At 34.9% G+C, this 18,579-nt stretch overlaps 2 protein-coding genes across 2 annotated transcripts in view; one reads left to right on the forward strand and one right to left on the reverse strand.

The window, feature by feature from the left end:
• Positions 1 to 14,257, reverse strand: part of LOC115447177 (serine/threonine-protein kinase BRSK2) — a 46,920-nt gene extending 32,663 nt beyond the window's left edge. The window contains exons 1-2 of the mRNA XM_037444787.1: positions 14,020 to 14,257; positions 8,013 to 8,324 (exon numbers count right to left, since the gene is read on the reverse strand). Of these exons, the coding sequence (XP_037300684.1) occupies positions 8,013 to 8,100 (88 nt within the window). The 5' untranslated portion in view covers positions 8,101 to 8,324; positions 14,020 to 14,257. The remainder of the gene's footprint in view (positions 1 to 8,012; positions 8,325 to 14,019) is intronic.
• A 1,552-nt stretch (positions 14,258 to 15,809) lies between these two features.
• Positions 15,810 to 17,708, forward strand: LOC115447178. The gene is made up of 3 exons (XM_030174154.2): positions 15,810 to 15,887; positions 16,559 to 16,788; positions 17,573 to 17,708. Exons 2-3 carry the CDS (start codon positions 16,567 to 16,569, stop codon positions 17,648 to 17,650), a joined length of 300 nt encoding a protein of 99 aa, XP_030030014.2. The 5' UTR covers positions 15,810 to 15,887; positions 16,559 to 16,566; the 3' UTR covers positions 17,651 to 17,708.
• The last annotated feature ends 871 nt before the right edge of the window (positions 17,709 to 18,579 follow it).

An 18,579-nucleotide genomic window follows, 5' to 3' on the forward strand; every position in this document is an offset into this window, starting at 1 on the left:
ACTAAACGCAGAAACATCTTAGTAGATTTTGATAAAATGTAGCACACGGGTATACCATGTTCTGCTTAAGACTGACTACTTTTTATCGCGGTGTTTTGTTTCCATGGTAATTAATGTGACTTTTTTAATTTTTTTTAATAGATGGCGCTGGTGTCTTTCTGGTAGCGCTGTAATCGATACAGTGTTTTACGTAGGTAGTTTTATGGCGGGAAAGACTTTACAAGCGGACGAAGCCGCGAGCAACACCTAGTTAAAGATATTTGCAATTTCTTTAACACTTTTGTTTTAATCCTTCTACGCAGGCGGAGCTGGGCACAAGAAGCAAGTACAGCATAAGTAAGATTAGGTAGTCAAGGATTTAAGCGATCGATATCTTGACTCGAATATTATGTTTTTTTTATTACTTTATATGACGAGACGAGCTTACCGTTCGCCTGATGGTAAGCTATACGACCGCCCATAAACAGTAGAAAAATCATCCAACACCTTGAATTACAAAGTATTATTTGGTATTCCACTGCGCTCGCCATCCCGAGACATGAGATGTTAAGTCTTATCCAGTTGTTACACTGGCTAAAATGTCCTTCAAACCGGAACACAACAGTAGCTACACACTGCTGCTTGGCGGCAGAAATAGACATTGCAGTGGTATCCAGGCGGACTCTCATATATATGAGAGACTTACCACCAGTGAAATTGTTTGTGGACATAGAGACAAATCAATAGATAGTCAATTTGTTGAGTGCATTGTGCACGTCGTATCATTATTGTAAGAAGCCTACATTGTAGAAAATCAATAACTATGTTTTAGAGAAACGGAACTAAATTGAAACAGCACCTTTTCTTTACTTTGTATTCCAGTTTAATGTACCTAGTTAGGTTATGCGTGTGTTAACATGCTTTTAAGAGCATATTATAGCAGTTCTTTTTTTTTACGGAAATGACAAATCGACCTCACTGTACCAGTTACTAAGTGAGTTGAATTCAGATAGAATATTATCAGGTATTAAGTCGGTAGAATTTTGATAGAATGTCAACTGACGAGAGACGATTAGATACCCTACGCCAGTCGATACAATTATGCCGGCCAGATTGAAAGATAGCTACAGGCTGATCTTGGAACATGATGCGTGTCAGTATAGCGGATTTTACACCTTGTGTAATGTGTACGGTGGTCGCTATTTCTCTGTAGGACTTATTCTTCAGCCAATAGTGTCAGAAGACCTCATAAGACTTGATCAGGGAATCAAACCTAGAAGCCAGAAAATCACGATCAAAAACTCGTTTAACCACTACGCCAAGGAGGCGAGACCAAAGAATCTTGAACTATAGAGACAGACCAGACAGTTCGTTTTGTAACTCCTACATAAATTTAAATGTAGGTAACTTATATATACCTTCAAGGATTCCTTAAATTAGATTCGTAAATATCAAGTTCGATACCAAGAAATGCTAATTTAAAAAGAAAACTTCTATGTTATTAAACAAATTTAGCGCGAAATCAGCGCGTTAAATTACACACCTTTTCCGTACTCATGGTAATTCTATAGAGATGTTACAACACTATATAATATTATGCTATATCACTGACTCATCTATTTTATAAAGGTTTGAGGCAATAGTTTAGTATGTTGGTTTATAAGGAAGATTGCCATGGTAAATAGAGCTCTAGAGCACATAAGATATGCATCTTTTTACAAACTCGGAACCAAAGAAATGGGATTTGGTATTCAAACACTTGAGTAACTATTTTATTTACGTGTACAGAAATTATACCTTACTTCTTCGTGTAGTCTACACGGAACACGAAGTATTCGCGATGAAAAAATAAAGACAACAAATACAATCTTAGGCGACTTGAGTGCATCTCATCTCTGTTATACAGCTTAGACTTTTAACAACTATATTTATGTTGCTTGAAAGGGAAATAGAATCCAGAACTTCAAGATCAACAACCCCAATACGCCACTACGTAAGATTATACATAGTGACATCAAAGTAATTGACGCCATATTTTCCTCCGGGAAATTTAAATTTCATCCTAAAGACAGGACGAGGGCGCTCAACGTCAGAGTGTTTTATTCCGCCCTAGTTCTTGAACGAGGCGGTTGTTACGAAATATTTTTAGATGTTTGGTTAATGGTTTATTAGGGACACCAAGTTTTGAATAAGTAAGTGACCTGATAGTGGGTTTTCCATGAACTGCCTTAGAAACAATTTGTGGTCGGCTTACCATCATCAGAGGGATAGCAAAATTTAGATCGAAAACGGATGTAATAATAATTACAGATATTATTCTCTACATCCAAACTTACAAATTCTAACGATTTATAATTTATATTCATTGTTAATTACTTTTATATTAAAACACGGAGTCCACCAGCAACACTGACAAAATGTAAATAAATTATAAGTCAGATTCCTCTTCATCTTTGAAGAGCTTCATACCCAACATCCTGTGTACTATTGTACATTCAAGAGATATAGGATACAAGGCTTGTCCGGCCTCTGGCAATCTCACAAACACGAAACGCAACGACAAAACTGCCACTTTCACTTTGCAATTGATATCTTAGAAGGCAATTCATATGCCTTCCTTCCATACAAGTCGAGACATTATATTTTTTCTACAGTTTGTTGTGGACCTACAAAATTGCTTAATGTTATCGCCACAACGGCTAATAAACAATAAGAACTCCATCAAGAACTTAGAATTACAACATTCTAGGCGGAGTACGCTCGTTAACTACTACAATGATGTAGTTGCAACAACAGTAAGAACTTCAAACTAACAGCGGAACGACACAGTTTAGTAAAATAGTTAGTTAATTGAAAGACTAATTAATCTAGTTTTTTTGTACAGGCATGGTATAGTGACCCCACTGCACCTGATGGTAAGTGTAGTGGTGTTCAATAGAATGTCGACTGCCGAGAGCTGATTACCCCTTGACAGTCGACACAATTATGCCGGCCTGTTGAAACCGATATACAGGCTGATCCCGGAACGCGACACACTTACGTGAGCCACTATGGCGGGTTTTAACACCTTGTGTACGGTGGTCGCTAACCGGGCGGATACAAAATATATTCTACCACCAGCAACATGTACCACACACCTATACACCATTTCAAGTTCAGGTTATTCCTAAAATATCGAAGGCTTTCAAACTTTAGCGCAACAGAACTTCTTTAAATAAACTTAAGATGTATTTTATCTACCCGCTAATAATTATTAATTAGCGAAAGTAATAAGTCCCTTATTAACAACTCTATATAAATATACAAGTAAGGAATCGGATGCCACCTTTCCTTTGAATCGTCGCCATCGATGCAGACCGACTGACGACATTGTCGATATAACACGCTAGTCTCGCTTTAAAATGGTTTTAACAAGTTTTTTATGGTAAGAAATACTTTCGTAATTTATTGTTTTATGAATTTTGAGATTTTTCGTTTGCTTGTGAATTCAATATGGAAATCTTAGAGGTAAACATTGATGAAAAAAACATTTATTACGGACAAAAGCGGTTCTAAGGTAGAGCGAGTGAAGTGGGCGCTCTAGGGCCTAGGTGGGAGAAGGCGCCAAAAGTGATATGCGAAAAAATATCAATGCGAAAATAGCTTGAAAACATACGCATCTGCGCGTATTTCTCAGATATCCGTGTATCTTGAAGGCTTTATAATTGTTAATAATAAATGGGGAGATTATTGTACCTAACCTCGTGGGCCTCTCCCAGTTAAGGTTGCCACTAGCTCCTCCCTAATGAACGGCTAGGTCCGCCACTAATTAGGAGCAGGTTCGGTCTGGTAATGCCTAGTAGAATATCTACTGACTTAAAGTTACTAAAGATTTTGTGGAAAACTATAAGTTCCTGTTTGGCGCCAGACATAGACAGTGACAAATTCACATATTTTTATTCTATAAATTTTGGAAACCTGCATACCTGAAAAATTTTACTCGGATTAATTATTTTATTAGTAACAAAATAACAACCTTGACAATCGACAGTCACTCAATATCACGAGACCGCAAGGCGACGCACTGCGGAAAGATGTGCCAACACGTCATTTATCTGCAGATCTATTTAGGGTTCCCTGGTAGCATAGTCAGAGCTGATGTAATCTATTTTGCCAAGCAATGGGTACTGGACCGGGGTACCTCTGTTTTAGGGAAATCGAAGACCCAGAAATATAAAAGATTTATCGTTAAATCCACAGAACATACTGTGCTGTAGAAATACTAGGTTATAAGAAATTGTAATATGACTTTATTCTTTAATATAAATAAGCTATACACAAGGTCTACCATAATATTTTAATGAATGACTTCCTCGGTGGCGTAGTTGTATTGCGTACGCGGCACGACATCGCTTTGAGGACGGCAGTTCAAATCCCTCTTCTCAATATCAGCCAGAGACTGGAAATAGTTCCTGATATAGAGACGGTCTCACCCCCTATAACATCGCAAAACAGAACACACTTGGCGAAAGGTGGATATAACTCTGCCTGCCCCTACAGGGAAATGGCTTGATTTATGTTTTTTGAATTTCCGTGTTACACATTAATCTTATATAGAGAAGCTATCTTATTTTAAAAGGTTATAAAATATATTTCCGTTGAAGATTCCAAGATTACGAAGTCACTCCTGGCCAAATGCCAATTTAAATATAAATTAGATATAAAATTCCTTTTTACTTAAAAGTTACCTAGTTTCGACTAGGTCAGAGTTAGGGCTGCGACAACTTTGTTTTGAGGTTGAACTTGTAGGATTTTGAGTGTTGTAGAGCTGGTCGAAGTTTTGGGTATCTACGCTATTCGTATTCTGTTATACAGAGGTACAAAAGCATGACAGCGTGGCACTTTAGAATATTACAAGAAAAATTATCTGGGAAACGGATTTTCACGTAAACAGACCTTAAATATTAATGTAACAGTTACTCATTCCAAAAGTTTATAAGTATACGATATATAGGATCATTTTGGCATTCATATACTTGTCTTCGTTATCATAAATTATTGTAACTATACGGAAAATAAAAAAGTGTAAGTTGCGAACAAAAGAAATATTTATAAAAATAATTTTAATTTTATATCCCCTAAGGCCTATAAACGGAGAGAATTTGCCAGAGCGACATCCTACTTTCACTCAGAAATACACTTATACACACCATGTTCGCATTAAACTACAAAATGATCAAAATCAGAAAACTATAATCAAACATTTTGGCGAAAACATTTTTTGTTCATTGATAACTTTTGATACAAACTTAGCAGAGGTGTAGACAAATAGACAAATATTATATGGTTTCATTTAGTAACGCAACATAAACATGATCCTGCATGTAATTGACTATCAATCTTTTTTGAAACGATGTTTGTTTCCTAGGCGAAATCAAGAAAGAGGGTGATTTACATTTTGCTATTAATTATTTATTTTTCTTTTAGCTTTGTTCTTCTGTCCCTACACCTGATAGAATGCCATCCTTCGATGAAGACGGCGACGCTACAGCCGGTGCCGCCTAGCGTCTCCCTAGCACCGTGGAACGGGAAACATGAAGGCAGCTTTATCAATATAAGTAAGTATTTTAGCTTGTCTGTATTGTGGAACAATGAGTTAGTATTCATTTCAGCTGGTCTGTATTGTGGAAAAATGGTCCAAGTCACATCAAGGATTAACGAGCTAATTAAATGAATCGTTTAAGAAACCATTCCTCTTTCAAATGAGGGTGATCACATATCATGCCTAGCTTAGCCCATGTTGGAATGATAACTAGGATGATGATTATGGTGATTATATAGTACATAATATTTTTTTTAAAGAGCAGTCACAAAGCCCTTTATAATATAACTGTTTCCTGCAAGCTAACAGTAACGGACGTGTGGACGCGTGTCAAAATGCTCGCGACGGAATGAGGCCGCGTGTAACTCCGGACGCACTGTCGGACAGGGACATAATAGGCTCCGTGAAATGATTTTTCATTTCATTATCCGACTATGCTTAAAATATTGTGAATGCGAGTGTTGTCAAAATGTTTTTATGTTAGAAGTAAACGCGGAAACTGTTGAATATATAAAACTAGCTGACCCGACAGACGCTGTCCTGTCTTAACTATGTATGCACGCGAACATTCTGTCGATCGCTGACAGTTATTTCAAACTACTGACAGTTATGTAAAATTAATATTGTCGTTAAGTCTTCTTAAATTTTCTAATTTACCTACCGCGCAATTTTTTGAATTTTTTCTTTCATAAGAATCTTCTCCGGACAATAACAAACACAACAACAACATTAAATAGTGAAATCGGTCCAGCCGTTCACGCGTTATGGCTGACCAAGGGAAATAGGGATTCATTTTTATATATATAGATTTAGATTGTAGACGTGGAGATAGATCATATCCTGGATTAATATATAGACTACCAGTGGTGAAGTGTCGATATAACCCGATTCTTGCCGGCTTCTCTTTCGTAATTTATGTAGAATCTAATTATAATTAGAAAGATTTGCAGACAGCATTTATGCATATTAGTACAAATATGTTGTGTCGGGTTTCCTTTGCAAAATTTTACCTTTCGCCACGTTAGGCTACTTTTTAATTCGGTAATTTGCTCCCGTACGAAGTATTTGTATTTTTAATATGGTTTCTAAACAAATAGATGGCCCTAGCGTCTTACAGATGGCGCTGTGAATTGTCACTGTGATTTAGGCACTTTCGTAGCGGGAAAGGCTTTTAACGCGAGCGACGCCGCAAGCAACTTAATCCTCTATAAAATTGTGAATCATTGATGTAGTTGTATTGTAAGGACTACCGTGCCAATGTCCCAATTTCGATTCCGGGTCCAGTAAAGTGATGTTTGTTCTTTTTGCTCAGTATCACTGAGGAACATAAGTAATTCACGCAAACAGATAAATAATAAAAATATATTACAAATATAGTATTTCTTTTTCAGATCCATTCTTAACAAACTCTTTGCTGCAAGCTTTAGTGGAAGAATCAGAACTGAAAAAACGTGTCCAGAGGTACAGAGATGTCGCATGAAGAATAAAAACTATTTGTAATTAGTTAAACCAAGTGCACCCTAGTGTCGAAAGCAATAAAACTGAAATAGACTTTCTTATTTCAATAAACAATTATTTTGAGTTGATGATTGGATAATCGAAAAAAAGAATAAGGAGCATCAAGACAAAAGTCAAAATATTTATAAATTAAGGGGTTGCTTTTTTGTTCTATTATTTACTTGATTCTTAAATTTAGACAAACAAACGACTTAGATACCTTTTAATGTTTAAAAACCATAAATTTCTATATCATCAATAACTCAATGAGTTACAGGGCCTGACTATTATTTTAATATTGGATCAACAAAAATAAAAAAATCTAAAATGGTCTGCAGATCTCTTATTTTCTTTAAGGACCTTAAGGATCTTCACATTTACCTAGATGGTATATCCGCTATCAGGTTTAAGATTTTACGTCAGATTTGTATAAGCAAAGTTCCATATAAAAATATGGCGGTAAAGTGATATTGCATGGGCAAGACGCCAGATGTAGAATCAAGCTGAACAAATTCTATGATAATGTAACAGTGGAATGTAGACGTCGTTCCAGATTTTAGTGCTTCCGCTAGCCAATTCTTATTATATGACGAATCTTTAGCTTCCACAGTTACCTATATAAATAGTGTTAGGCTTTAGGAAACTAAAGATTGTGGTCAAAGGATATGATAGGTACTAGGTATAATAGGCATCCTCGTGACATGTGACAACCCATTAAAATTCAGCTGTGTATCGAAATATATTTTTTTTTCGATTGTAGAATCCATTGCACAGGAATGGAAGATGCTGCTAACATTGGCATTGCTCGATTTTGCTAGAAAGAGGTTACTAATATTCATGGTTGGTCAAATTGCGATAAAAAATATGTTAAAAATAAATATGATGAAAGCACATTAATATAATTTGACACAATCTAATGCAAATGTATTATTATTAAACAGTAAAGAAAACTCACCTGTTTGTCCTTTCCCAAGCGTCTTCTCCAATCTGAAAGGGCCCACATACTGGTAGGCCTCTGTGGCCGTCGTGCTAGTGGTCTCCATTTTGCCTAACTCCTGTCAAAACGGGGGGTCATATCTCACGGGCACCATCTCCTCGATCCGCACACCGCGGCGCCATTTTGATTCGCACATTTAAAATTTGAATTTGGAATGGACGGTCATGACAAGTTTTTGATGCACTGTTTATGACTCGTGAGACGTGCCTCGATTTTTTGGTACTGCCGAAGACTTTAATAATCTATGGGCGGTTATTTTTTCTTATAAATCTGTCAATAGAAGCGTGTTATAATTATTAGTCAGAGAATTTTTACCGCGGTATTGAAGTTTCAAAATTGCGAATGTCAATAATATTATATTTTTACTTATTTATTTACTTTTATAGTCTCACAGAGGTCAAAAAAATGCTTTAGAGGCGCCACTTTTGCTTTTTAGTTTTAAAATTAACGTTGTAACAAGAAATTAGTTCCAGATTTTATTACAACATGGTGAGGTTTACTATTCTCCTGGTCAGTCCATATTATGATTGCCAACAAATTTCTGCTTCTAAGCATAACTTTTTCCTACACTTTATTTTTAGTACCTGTGCTGTATTCATAATGAAATGAGGAAACATTTCTCTCGATCGGCCAAAATTAAAATTCCAGTGCGTTAATAAATAAGGCATTTGGAGTGCGGAGTCGCCATGTTTAATTACAAATGTGACGTCACATTCACTTGATTTATTGGCGCGAAACACGTGACACGTGAGTGATGAATTTTCGATTTTTTTTTAATTAACTTGACAAGTAGGTTTTAAAAAAAAAAGTTCGTTCAATACTTTTCTACAAATGCTTTTACCGTGGGAATTTAAATGCCTATTTAGACCACTGATTTTGAAAGTGGTCCGGGTGGACCCCCAGGGATCCACGGGAGATTAACGGGGGTCCACGTTTGCGCGACCAAAAAATAGGGGTCCACAATTCGTAAGCAGAGGTCGACGGAAATTGATCTGGTATGATAGTAATGTACTAAAATATTGGCTTGACCACCTATCAATGAAGGCAGATAATATTGATAGGGCTCGTAAGAGACACGGTAACCCCAACATAACCCTAAGCGATGGCTGGGCGGTAGTTGTAAAGTACTTTTTCTGCAAAACCTCAAAAAAAGGTCTACCATAACCAGCAAAATCGAGAGAGCGGTCTATGGGGAAAAAAAAGTTTGGGTACTTCTGGTTTAGACAATACTGCTTGGCGCAACAATTCACAAAGCCGTAACCTACCGACTACCTACCCACACACACTCCTATACAAGATATTTACCATCAAGCTTCCTAGTTCAATTATTTACAAAATACAGAAACATAATACCAAACATTTATCTTTGTGTTCAACCCAAACCACTAATCTAATTCATGTCCTCTAGTTTCTAGGCCAATTAGTCCGCACAGCTCTAATATAATTAAAATACAGTACAAGTTGCAACTATGACCGAGCCTCGTAAAAGCTCTAGTGTCTACAGATTTTATCATGTATGACGTCACATGCTTCGCTATAGATAGTGGATCATCCAGTAAACATCACGCTTCTATCAGGGGTAGGGAAAGGTGCAAGTAGGACGTCTATTTTCTGACAAGTGTGATTCGTCCTATGATGTGATAGGGAGCTAAACTATCGCGATATAGGGCACAAATTCCGAGCTGATAGCAGAAAAATCCAATATCCTTTTGCGTGACCCGGGACTCGAATCCAGGACTTCCGATCCCTGTCATAACAATATAAATATGCTACCGAAGCAGTCTGGATCAGTATAGTGGTACTGATCATCCATACTATTTTTAGAGTAGAGCATCAGCTAAGAAGGTATGTGGTGACCAGCGCCTATGTACACCCCTACAGCATCTAGAGTTGAGGGTGCTCTGTCGACCATAAGTGATGGATGGTATTACTATCATTATATTCAAGGTATGAAACGCGACCACGCTAGCAAGATGCTGGTAGCAATTTACTCGAATTGGCCTAGATAGATATATTCTATCTCATTCTACCATGTAAAAATGAGTATCTATAAAAATACGATTAGCGTTAATGATATTTTTTCCCTATTAATTGCACATCTTCCTACCCTTGTCCGGGCGTAAAGCCGTGGCCTTTATATATTATTATTACCTTCGTTTTAATACGATATGAATATAATCATTTTTCATACGTCAAAGTTCATGGTGAAACATTGATTAATATTTGTTGACATCGCTCGCTATTAAAAAATGTCATAATGACCATCAAATAGATGGTGAAAAACTCGCTACTGTAGTTCGTTTCAAGCTCTAGGTCAACCGACGGCATCACAATATTATGAACACTAAAGTTTGAAAAAAAAAAACATAAAAAACTCATAAACTGTAGAAAGAAATTGCAAAAATGGGCGGAATCTGATTTCGGAAATAGCACGATGGATTTTTTATAACAAATTCATTACAGCGAGCAGAACCGCATGCAGAACCCAATAAATAATATTTCTGGTCAGACATTTAACGTCTCCTGACGTCCTACACTCTCATTGTACTATAATATGTAGTGAGACGACAATATGTTTAACAAAATAGATTGTTACATTAAAATTGTTAATAAATCGTAGCTTCCTTGAGCTACAGGGAAATACGATTCGCCGGCGATAGACGTCGCAATCTCTCGGGATGTGAGCTAATTTAGAATGTACCCTCCAATAAACATCCATTATAGGTTTGAGCTTTAGGTTCAATCTTAGCTTTACTAGATGCTAGATCTAGTATGCGACTGTTTAAGTCTGCAAGGGTTGTAATTATTTTGTAGCGTTATGAGAAGGCTTATAGTTATTAAATTAGCTGTTAATATTATGAGGTTTGACATTTAATTCCTCTAAAAGCGTAGTTCAGTGCCCTCCACTAATTCGTGAGTCAAAGTTCTAGTGATACTCCTGGCCAGTCGTGGCTATTATTAGTAAGATACTTGGTCTTATTTATTTGATGCAATCCAAGCCCACTTGTTATGGGTCTGAAAGATTCCCCAAATTAATGGTCTTTAATAAATATTATTATATATATTACAGTTTGAGGGTACCTACACCATTCAATATATTAAACATCCTATAATGCAAATATATCATATTGGTACATTCTTAAGAGCTATGAAATGGTCTTACAAGAAATGCAGAGTTCAACAGTGGCAACATAATATGGTTCCTCCATCATTGTTTGTACTGGATCTTCTTATTCTCTTTGGGCTGGTTATTCCTGCGGGCTGCTATGATTATTTAGAGATCATTAAGCTCTGCATACTTTGTAGATTCCACAAAGTTTACAAATTCGTTAAGAACGTCAATATACGTCCTATCGTGGCACTATGTAGAAATACCTAATAAAACTAGGTGTATATTGAATTTAGGGGTAGGACCCACGTCTTTAGCACAATAATTACAATGATTTCTTGTTCATGTGGAATCCATGTATTTCATAGAAAATTATCGCCTATTCTTGCAATGTGTAAATCATAAGAAACCGCCATTACTTTTTTCGCTACAAGCTATAGAAATTAAAAAATCATCCGCCATTAAAAAAGCGCGGGAATAGCTAAATATTTCCTTATTTGTCAGTTACTTGATACTCAAGTTAATAAACATTAAAGGGCGCGTATTCGGGGGTCAGGATCTTGCATCCCCTTGCTACCCTAATGTATGACTCATAGCTGTTTCTTGTTAATCAAAATATTCGGGGTGGGCGAACTGATACACTTGGCTCTATATTTTGACGTCCTTAGTATATATTTTTTTTTAACCCGTAAGTTACTTTAAAACTCTAACCAAGTAAATAAACGAGTGAATCTGTCACGCATACCTATTGAATAGCACACGACTCTCAACGCGACTCAAATGGCACGAAATGGTTTGTGGACTAAATTTGGAATTATGCCTTTAGTGTCCAAAGGAAAAGCAGTAAAATTGGACGCCCATTTCGGTCTTAAATCATAAAGAGGCTTGATTGGTGACAGATTGTACAACTGTCTTAACAAAGTGACAGCATTTTAATGCTCTTTGGTGACAGCTTTGTACAGTCAAAGAGATTGCCCGAGCAAGTTTAGTCCACGTTTACAGCATGCTATAGTACATTATACTAAACTCATCAGTGCATATCCTGCATTACAATTAGTTCGGACAGTAGTTGTATAGAGCATCATCTTTCACAATTATGGGATGTATCTGATTTGCTGATTATTTTTCTGTAAAGCATTATACTCCAAAATTTACAAAATTGAAAACATGAAAGATAGGAGAAATAATAATTAGAGGATTGAACGAAGCAAAATGATATTAAAGAAGTCGACTCTACCTAACCTTGGAAAAATTTCCAATTTCAGATAAAATTTACACATGTTTTTGAGTCTCTTAAATTTTTAGGTTCAGTCCAGGTGTCGAATCCAAGAATTATTTGACAATCGAGATTCGCTGCTATATGACCAATAAGTGCTATACGTAACAAGCTATGCTCGGTTTTTATGGATTTTACAAATAAATCAACGAATCATTTGTTGGTAAACAAACATAATGTCAAGTATTATGTTTCATAAAGCCAAAGATTAAATAAATTATTTATTAAAAAATCTGTCTCTAATAAAATTAAATGTGTCTATCGTGGTAAAGGTGTGCTAATGACATTTTTTGCCTAAGCCCCGACTGTAATCAATATGTTGTTAAGTAGATTACAGGACTTGGCTTATGCCATTACTCTACCACTATTTACGGAGACGAGCAAGTCGCTCGCTCTGTTATTGCGCTACAATTGTTCATAAACAGTTGCAACATAGCCCGTAATTATAATTTTCAAAGCATTGCATAACACTAAACTACAATTGTTGTATTACATTAGAACTCATGTCTCAGAATGACGAGCGCAGAGGAATACCAAACAATACTTTATAATTCAAGGTGTTGAATGGTGTTTCTACTGTTTATGGGCGGTCGTATCGCTTATCATCAGGCGAACGGCTAGCTCGTCTCGTCATTCAAAACAATAAAAAAACGAACTTGTTATTTCTCATAACGTTAAGTTTATAATTTATACCGTGTTCTGTAATGCAAATAAAACAGCGCTTTTAATGGATTCGATTCTTATACATAGATATTTATATAGATAGATATTTTTCATTTGTGAATTGATAGGGTGGCCGTCAAACTAAATGCTCGGAATTGCGACAGCCTTCCTTGGGAATATAACAGCGTGCCAAGGACCTACTACATATACTGAGATTTATATGATAGTATAAAGAAAATTAGGTATATCTGAATAACGTCTTATATTAATAAGAATATTTATTTTAGTCGTATTTGATTCTGAATGTTTTAACTTTGAGCTACATGAAATGAAAAATAATCATTCGATTTAATTTCCTGATAAACTTTATAGTTTATATTTCGAACGTTTTTCGTGTTACATTTAAATACGAATGATTCTTTTAAATTATTTTAATTAGGCTGGTGAATTATTTTAACATTTATGATTATTGCGAATTTTATGCCTTCATATTTTCACGATATTTTTATTATATAATTTGTGCGTTATTTTTTATAACTTAATTTCTATGATGTTTTTTTTAATATTTTTCATGATGACTGCTTATATGTTTATCTCAAAAATAATTTGCATTTTGTTTCCTTACGAGAAAATGTTGATTTCAAACCGAGAAGCATATTTATTAATCATTATTTTTTATTTAAATGAAACCTGCTTTTGAAGTGGGGATTTTTTTATGTCAAATGCACTTTATTTTACGCGTTGATTTAAATAGTGCTTTCCTTTTTTGTATTAATTTACGCACCAGTATTAGCAGAATGCGTCCACGTAAAAATCAATATTTTTTGCCAAGTATAATACAAGCAAAAAATCGAGACACGAATCACTGTGATAGACTTCGATGTTTTCCAACATCCGCAATGAGGTAAAACACTTACAAATTTATTAAATACACCAATAAAAACACCACATCCCGCAATGAACGCACGTCACTAGAAAATCGATATATGTGCCAACATCGCTACACTGACAACACTAGTCCATTACGATGATTTCCACGATTATTTTATCACATTATAACAAAAAAATGTTTAATTTAAAACGTTCCGTTTTATAGTGTTACATAATTTTGGGAAATTGTGTTTTTCAAGTGATCCCTTTACGCGACGCGCTCGGCCCGCCCTCGGGTAACTTCGGCGTTTTTCGGGTTGGGGGTGTGTGTGAGTCATTACCCTTGTGAGGGGTGGATTTGTGTTCCGTTTTACGCAGACTGTCTGTATTGTATTCCGAATTAAAAAAGAATTTATTAAAACAATCGAGTTTATTTAACATATATATTACTTATGTTAATCTTATTTTTTTATAGACCAATGTATTTATATTGTTAGCGAAACCATCCATAAACCAGAATAGCTAAGTACTAGATGCAAAATCGAATACGATCGTAAGTAGAATTTATTTTTAGGGTCTGTACCTATCAACCAAGTACATAAACAACACATACAAGAGAGCTCGGTGCACTAGGAAAACTCTACCAAGTATTATTTTATTTTCTTAACCACACTTTCCTAGCTCTAGTGGAAAAAGGCTAATAAACGCCACGTCGTTTGACAGCCTCCCTACCTTACACATTTTGGGGGATATGCTATTCTTTAAATTTGTTTTATTAATTTAAGGCATCCATTTTTTTCCGGTTTTGAACAAATCTATTCACTTTCTGTTATGTACAGTTCTGGATTTGTAAATAGGCCGTATAGACCGCGGCCTATGGACAGCAGCCTCTCGGGGGCGGTAGATTTCAGAGGACGCTCACTCGATTTAATTAATCTTTCGTTTATTTAACTTTAGTGTCTTCCATAATACAAACAAATGGAAAATTATGAAGTATTTTAGAAACCTACATACATACATAAATCCACCTACATGGGGCGGCGAAAATAAAGTGGCCTACACTCATAAAAAATATAAATCCGGTACAGGTTAATAAATCTTATAATGGACAGAATCCTAGCTGGCATGATAGCAATCCATTCTCCTACCCGAAGAGCATAATACATATGCTTCCTCCACCTCTGTTTTAGAAGAAACGGGAAGGCCAATGTTAATAATAATATAATCGAAAGCTTAAACGCACGCGAAGTAGGGATAGTTTTAAATGTAAATAAATTAATTTGTAAGTACGTACATAATATGTTAATATACTTATTGTTCGTCTGGTAATGAATTGTTTAGTCAAATTATATGTTAATTAATGGTTTATTAATCGTGTAACATTTCGACCCCAGTAGTTGTAAACTACGATCTACAAATAAATAATTAATAATAAATTTAGTAAAAAGATTTATATCTATATCTCCATGTTATAAAAAAAATTGTAGTCGCGAGGAACGGAATGTAAAAGGACTTTGAAATTTTTCTCTGTCCAAATGTTCGTAGACATATCAAGGTAGATACATCAAGGAATCGTGAACTTTTAGTTAGAGACCTAAATAGGTAAGTAGGTACTCCATACCTACTCACAAATAGGTATTAGAAAATTTAACAAATTTTCTCAAAATCTAAAAATCATAATGAACTGTTATCGAAATAGATTTTAATTTATTTACACATTATACTATCGCTCAACATTACAACAATCATTTAAATTTAACATTTTACATTACGAACGTACTTCCGCCTTCAATGAAGTATTTAAAATTGTTCACAATCTCTGAATTATTCATTTATTACATTTCTTTGATACCTACAACAAGTTCACTGCAAAGGCCATTCGTAATTTACTATTGTAACGGAATACTTCTAAAAGGTACGTTTAACTATAATTTTCAAATATTGGCGTTGATCATTCTAATATTTAGCAGCCCTTATTTTATTATATTTTTGTGAGATGTAATACATGTGCTAAATGGGTTTGGAAAAACATTAATATAGGTTCACTATTCAGGTATATATCTTGTAGCATAGGAATAATATATTTATGCTACTTTTAATCCCGGAAAGTGTATAGTGAAACTGTTCTTTCGCGAAATCTTCCAGTTTCCACGCATGCCGAGTTTCGAATCAGCCTTTAGATACCTACTTATTTAATCCGTAGGTATACATTCTAAAATAAATTTTGTAGGCAATTATGATAACGATTCATTTCATTGCGTAAAACCACATTTAGATTATTTTTTGTTGTAACATGTAGATAAGTAGGGAAGCTGAAAAGTATCTAACGTATGGAAAATTCGAAAGTGAAGCGACGACGGTTGATTTTTCTAAAAAGTTCCATAAATTAATAAGCTCATTACATATTTACGTGCTGAAGAATTAGGAGATGAATACATGTATCTATAGTTAAATTCCTTTGTCTACATATTTGAAAAAATAATACTAATGACTTAAATGTATAATTAATAATAGCGACATCTAGCAATAAACTATTAAATTATGTACCCACATATTTGTATTGCACAATATTTCGTTACTTTTCAGACTTAATTATGGTTGTAAAAAAAGAAAGATACCTGCCGATCAGTCAGGAGAAGTATGAAAGGATTATGCAGAGATATACAAAATTTTTAGAGGCCGTAGATAACCCTGATAAAGACCCTGTGAGTCCTTATGATCCGTTATCAAAGAAGATGTTAGACGAACTGGAATTAATACGTGAAGTAAGCAAACAACTGCAGATAAAGAAAGATGAAGATATTAGTAAAGCTGCGGTAAGTTGTACACAAGAGTGCTACACAAGACGTGGACCAACGCATTCCCGTAATGGAATGAGAAGAGTCCAGAAATAATAATCATAAAAGCATAAAAAAATCTATCAAAATACTGCATTTCATATCTACTTGTATACGTCCCTATCTTTGAGGTTAAAATGCCTTAGTTCATTATTTTGACTCCCATTGTGCTATGGAGGAAGGTGAATAATTAATATTTCCAACTCCTCTCTATCTTTCTATTTAATTAATTTAAGTTCGCTGCGGGATAATGACAAATTAGTTTTCCCTGAGACTCACCGAGCTTCACTGCTCGGTGTCATAAAATGCGTGCCACTGCTGATCCTGGCTTACAGGAGTTGTAGTGGTGGGTGTGAGGGCGGGAAAGTCTCTCAGGCACTCCATTGTACTCCTCTTTCATTTTGTTACATGATGCTTTTACAATTGTTCATGTTTCTGCACATGAGTGTAAAACCTCATTTCATTATTTTGTACCCCATTTCATTACTTATTTTGGAGGGAAATAGAAAAATTAATATTTTCAACTAAATCTTTTTATTTCTTATCGATTTATTTCAGTCAGTCACACGTAGATAAACTAACTACTTACATGTATCAAAAATCCGATCTTGGCCTGTTGTTACCATATTAATTGTGAATTAAATACAACGTAGTGAATTCTGCAAAAATACTGTTTGAGAACTATTAATTAAATTAAAAAATCTCTCAATCCTACGGAGAATATTGCCGTATATATGTATGTAAATTCTATTTTGTTTTTCAGAAAGCAGCAAAAGACGCCGAGGAAGAAGCAGCGAGGAAAGAGACAGAAGTCGAACAGCAGGAAGAGAAAGTTGAATAATTATTTTTTATATTGTAAAGTTCATTAAATTATTTTGTTTTAGAATAAATATTTACGACCTCTAATAAATATCACTACTTTTTAATTTATAGAACATTCTGGTTATTTCGCTGATGGGCACAAACAGTACCTAACACTATTTAAAATATTAAAACATATTACTCCATACATTTAATCAAATACTTATATTTTTTTCATAGATATAATTTAGAGGTATTTAATCTATAAATCTGCAACAACTTTTAGATAATACATTGATACCGACTACATACGCCTTCGATATCTGAGCCGTTGTAACTAAGCTATCCCTGTTAAAGTCCAAATGAAAAACTGGCGACCCCGAGTATAGCATCTACGGCTCTGGAGAAAGAAAGAAGAAAGTTGCTTTATATATTGAGAAAAAAAATTGTATAAGGATTTACATCGTCAATGTTTGGATACAATTCAAAACGTTGATATACTTACTTAGGTCTGTTTCTAGAAAACTCTAAAAAATATTTTCGTGGTAGAAATCGGATTAACTATTTATTATTAGAATTTGTAAAGATGAGATTTGTTATTTGTTAGACGGGGACCGTGAGGAAATCGAAAAACGACAAAATATATAGAAAATGCAGAATTAAACCACGTGGCAAGTAACGCCATCTAGTGAAACAGAATGGAGTTAAGATAACTTATGCGATAATGTTACAGTATCAGCAGAATAAAATATACAGAAGTATCAAAATAATAGATTTTTCAGATTTGTTGATTTGATTAGCATGTAGCAATAATCTTCGTGTCCATCGTCGATGGGTATTGGACGGAAATATCAAATAAGTACTGGGAGGTACCAGGGTAGAGGTTACGCGTCTGTTATGGATACAAGCATGTACTTTTTTTATTTACAAATACTTAGGTAGTATTTGTAAATAAAAAAAGTTTGTTGC

Source organism: Manduca sexta, chromosome 28 (assembly GCF_014839805.1).
Source record: "Manduca sexta isolate Smith_Timp_Sample1 chromosome 28, JHU_Msex_v1.0, whole genome shotgun sequence".
Lineage (NCBI taxonomy): Eukaryota > Metazoa > Arthropoda > Insecta > Lepidoptera > Sphingidae > Manduca > Manduca sexta.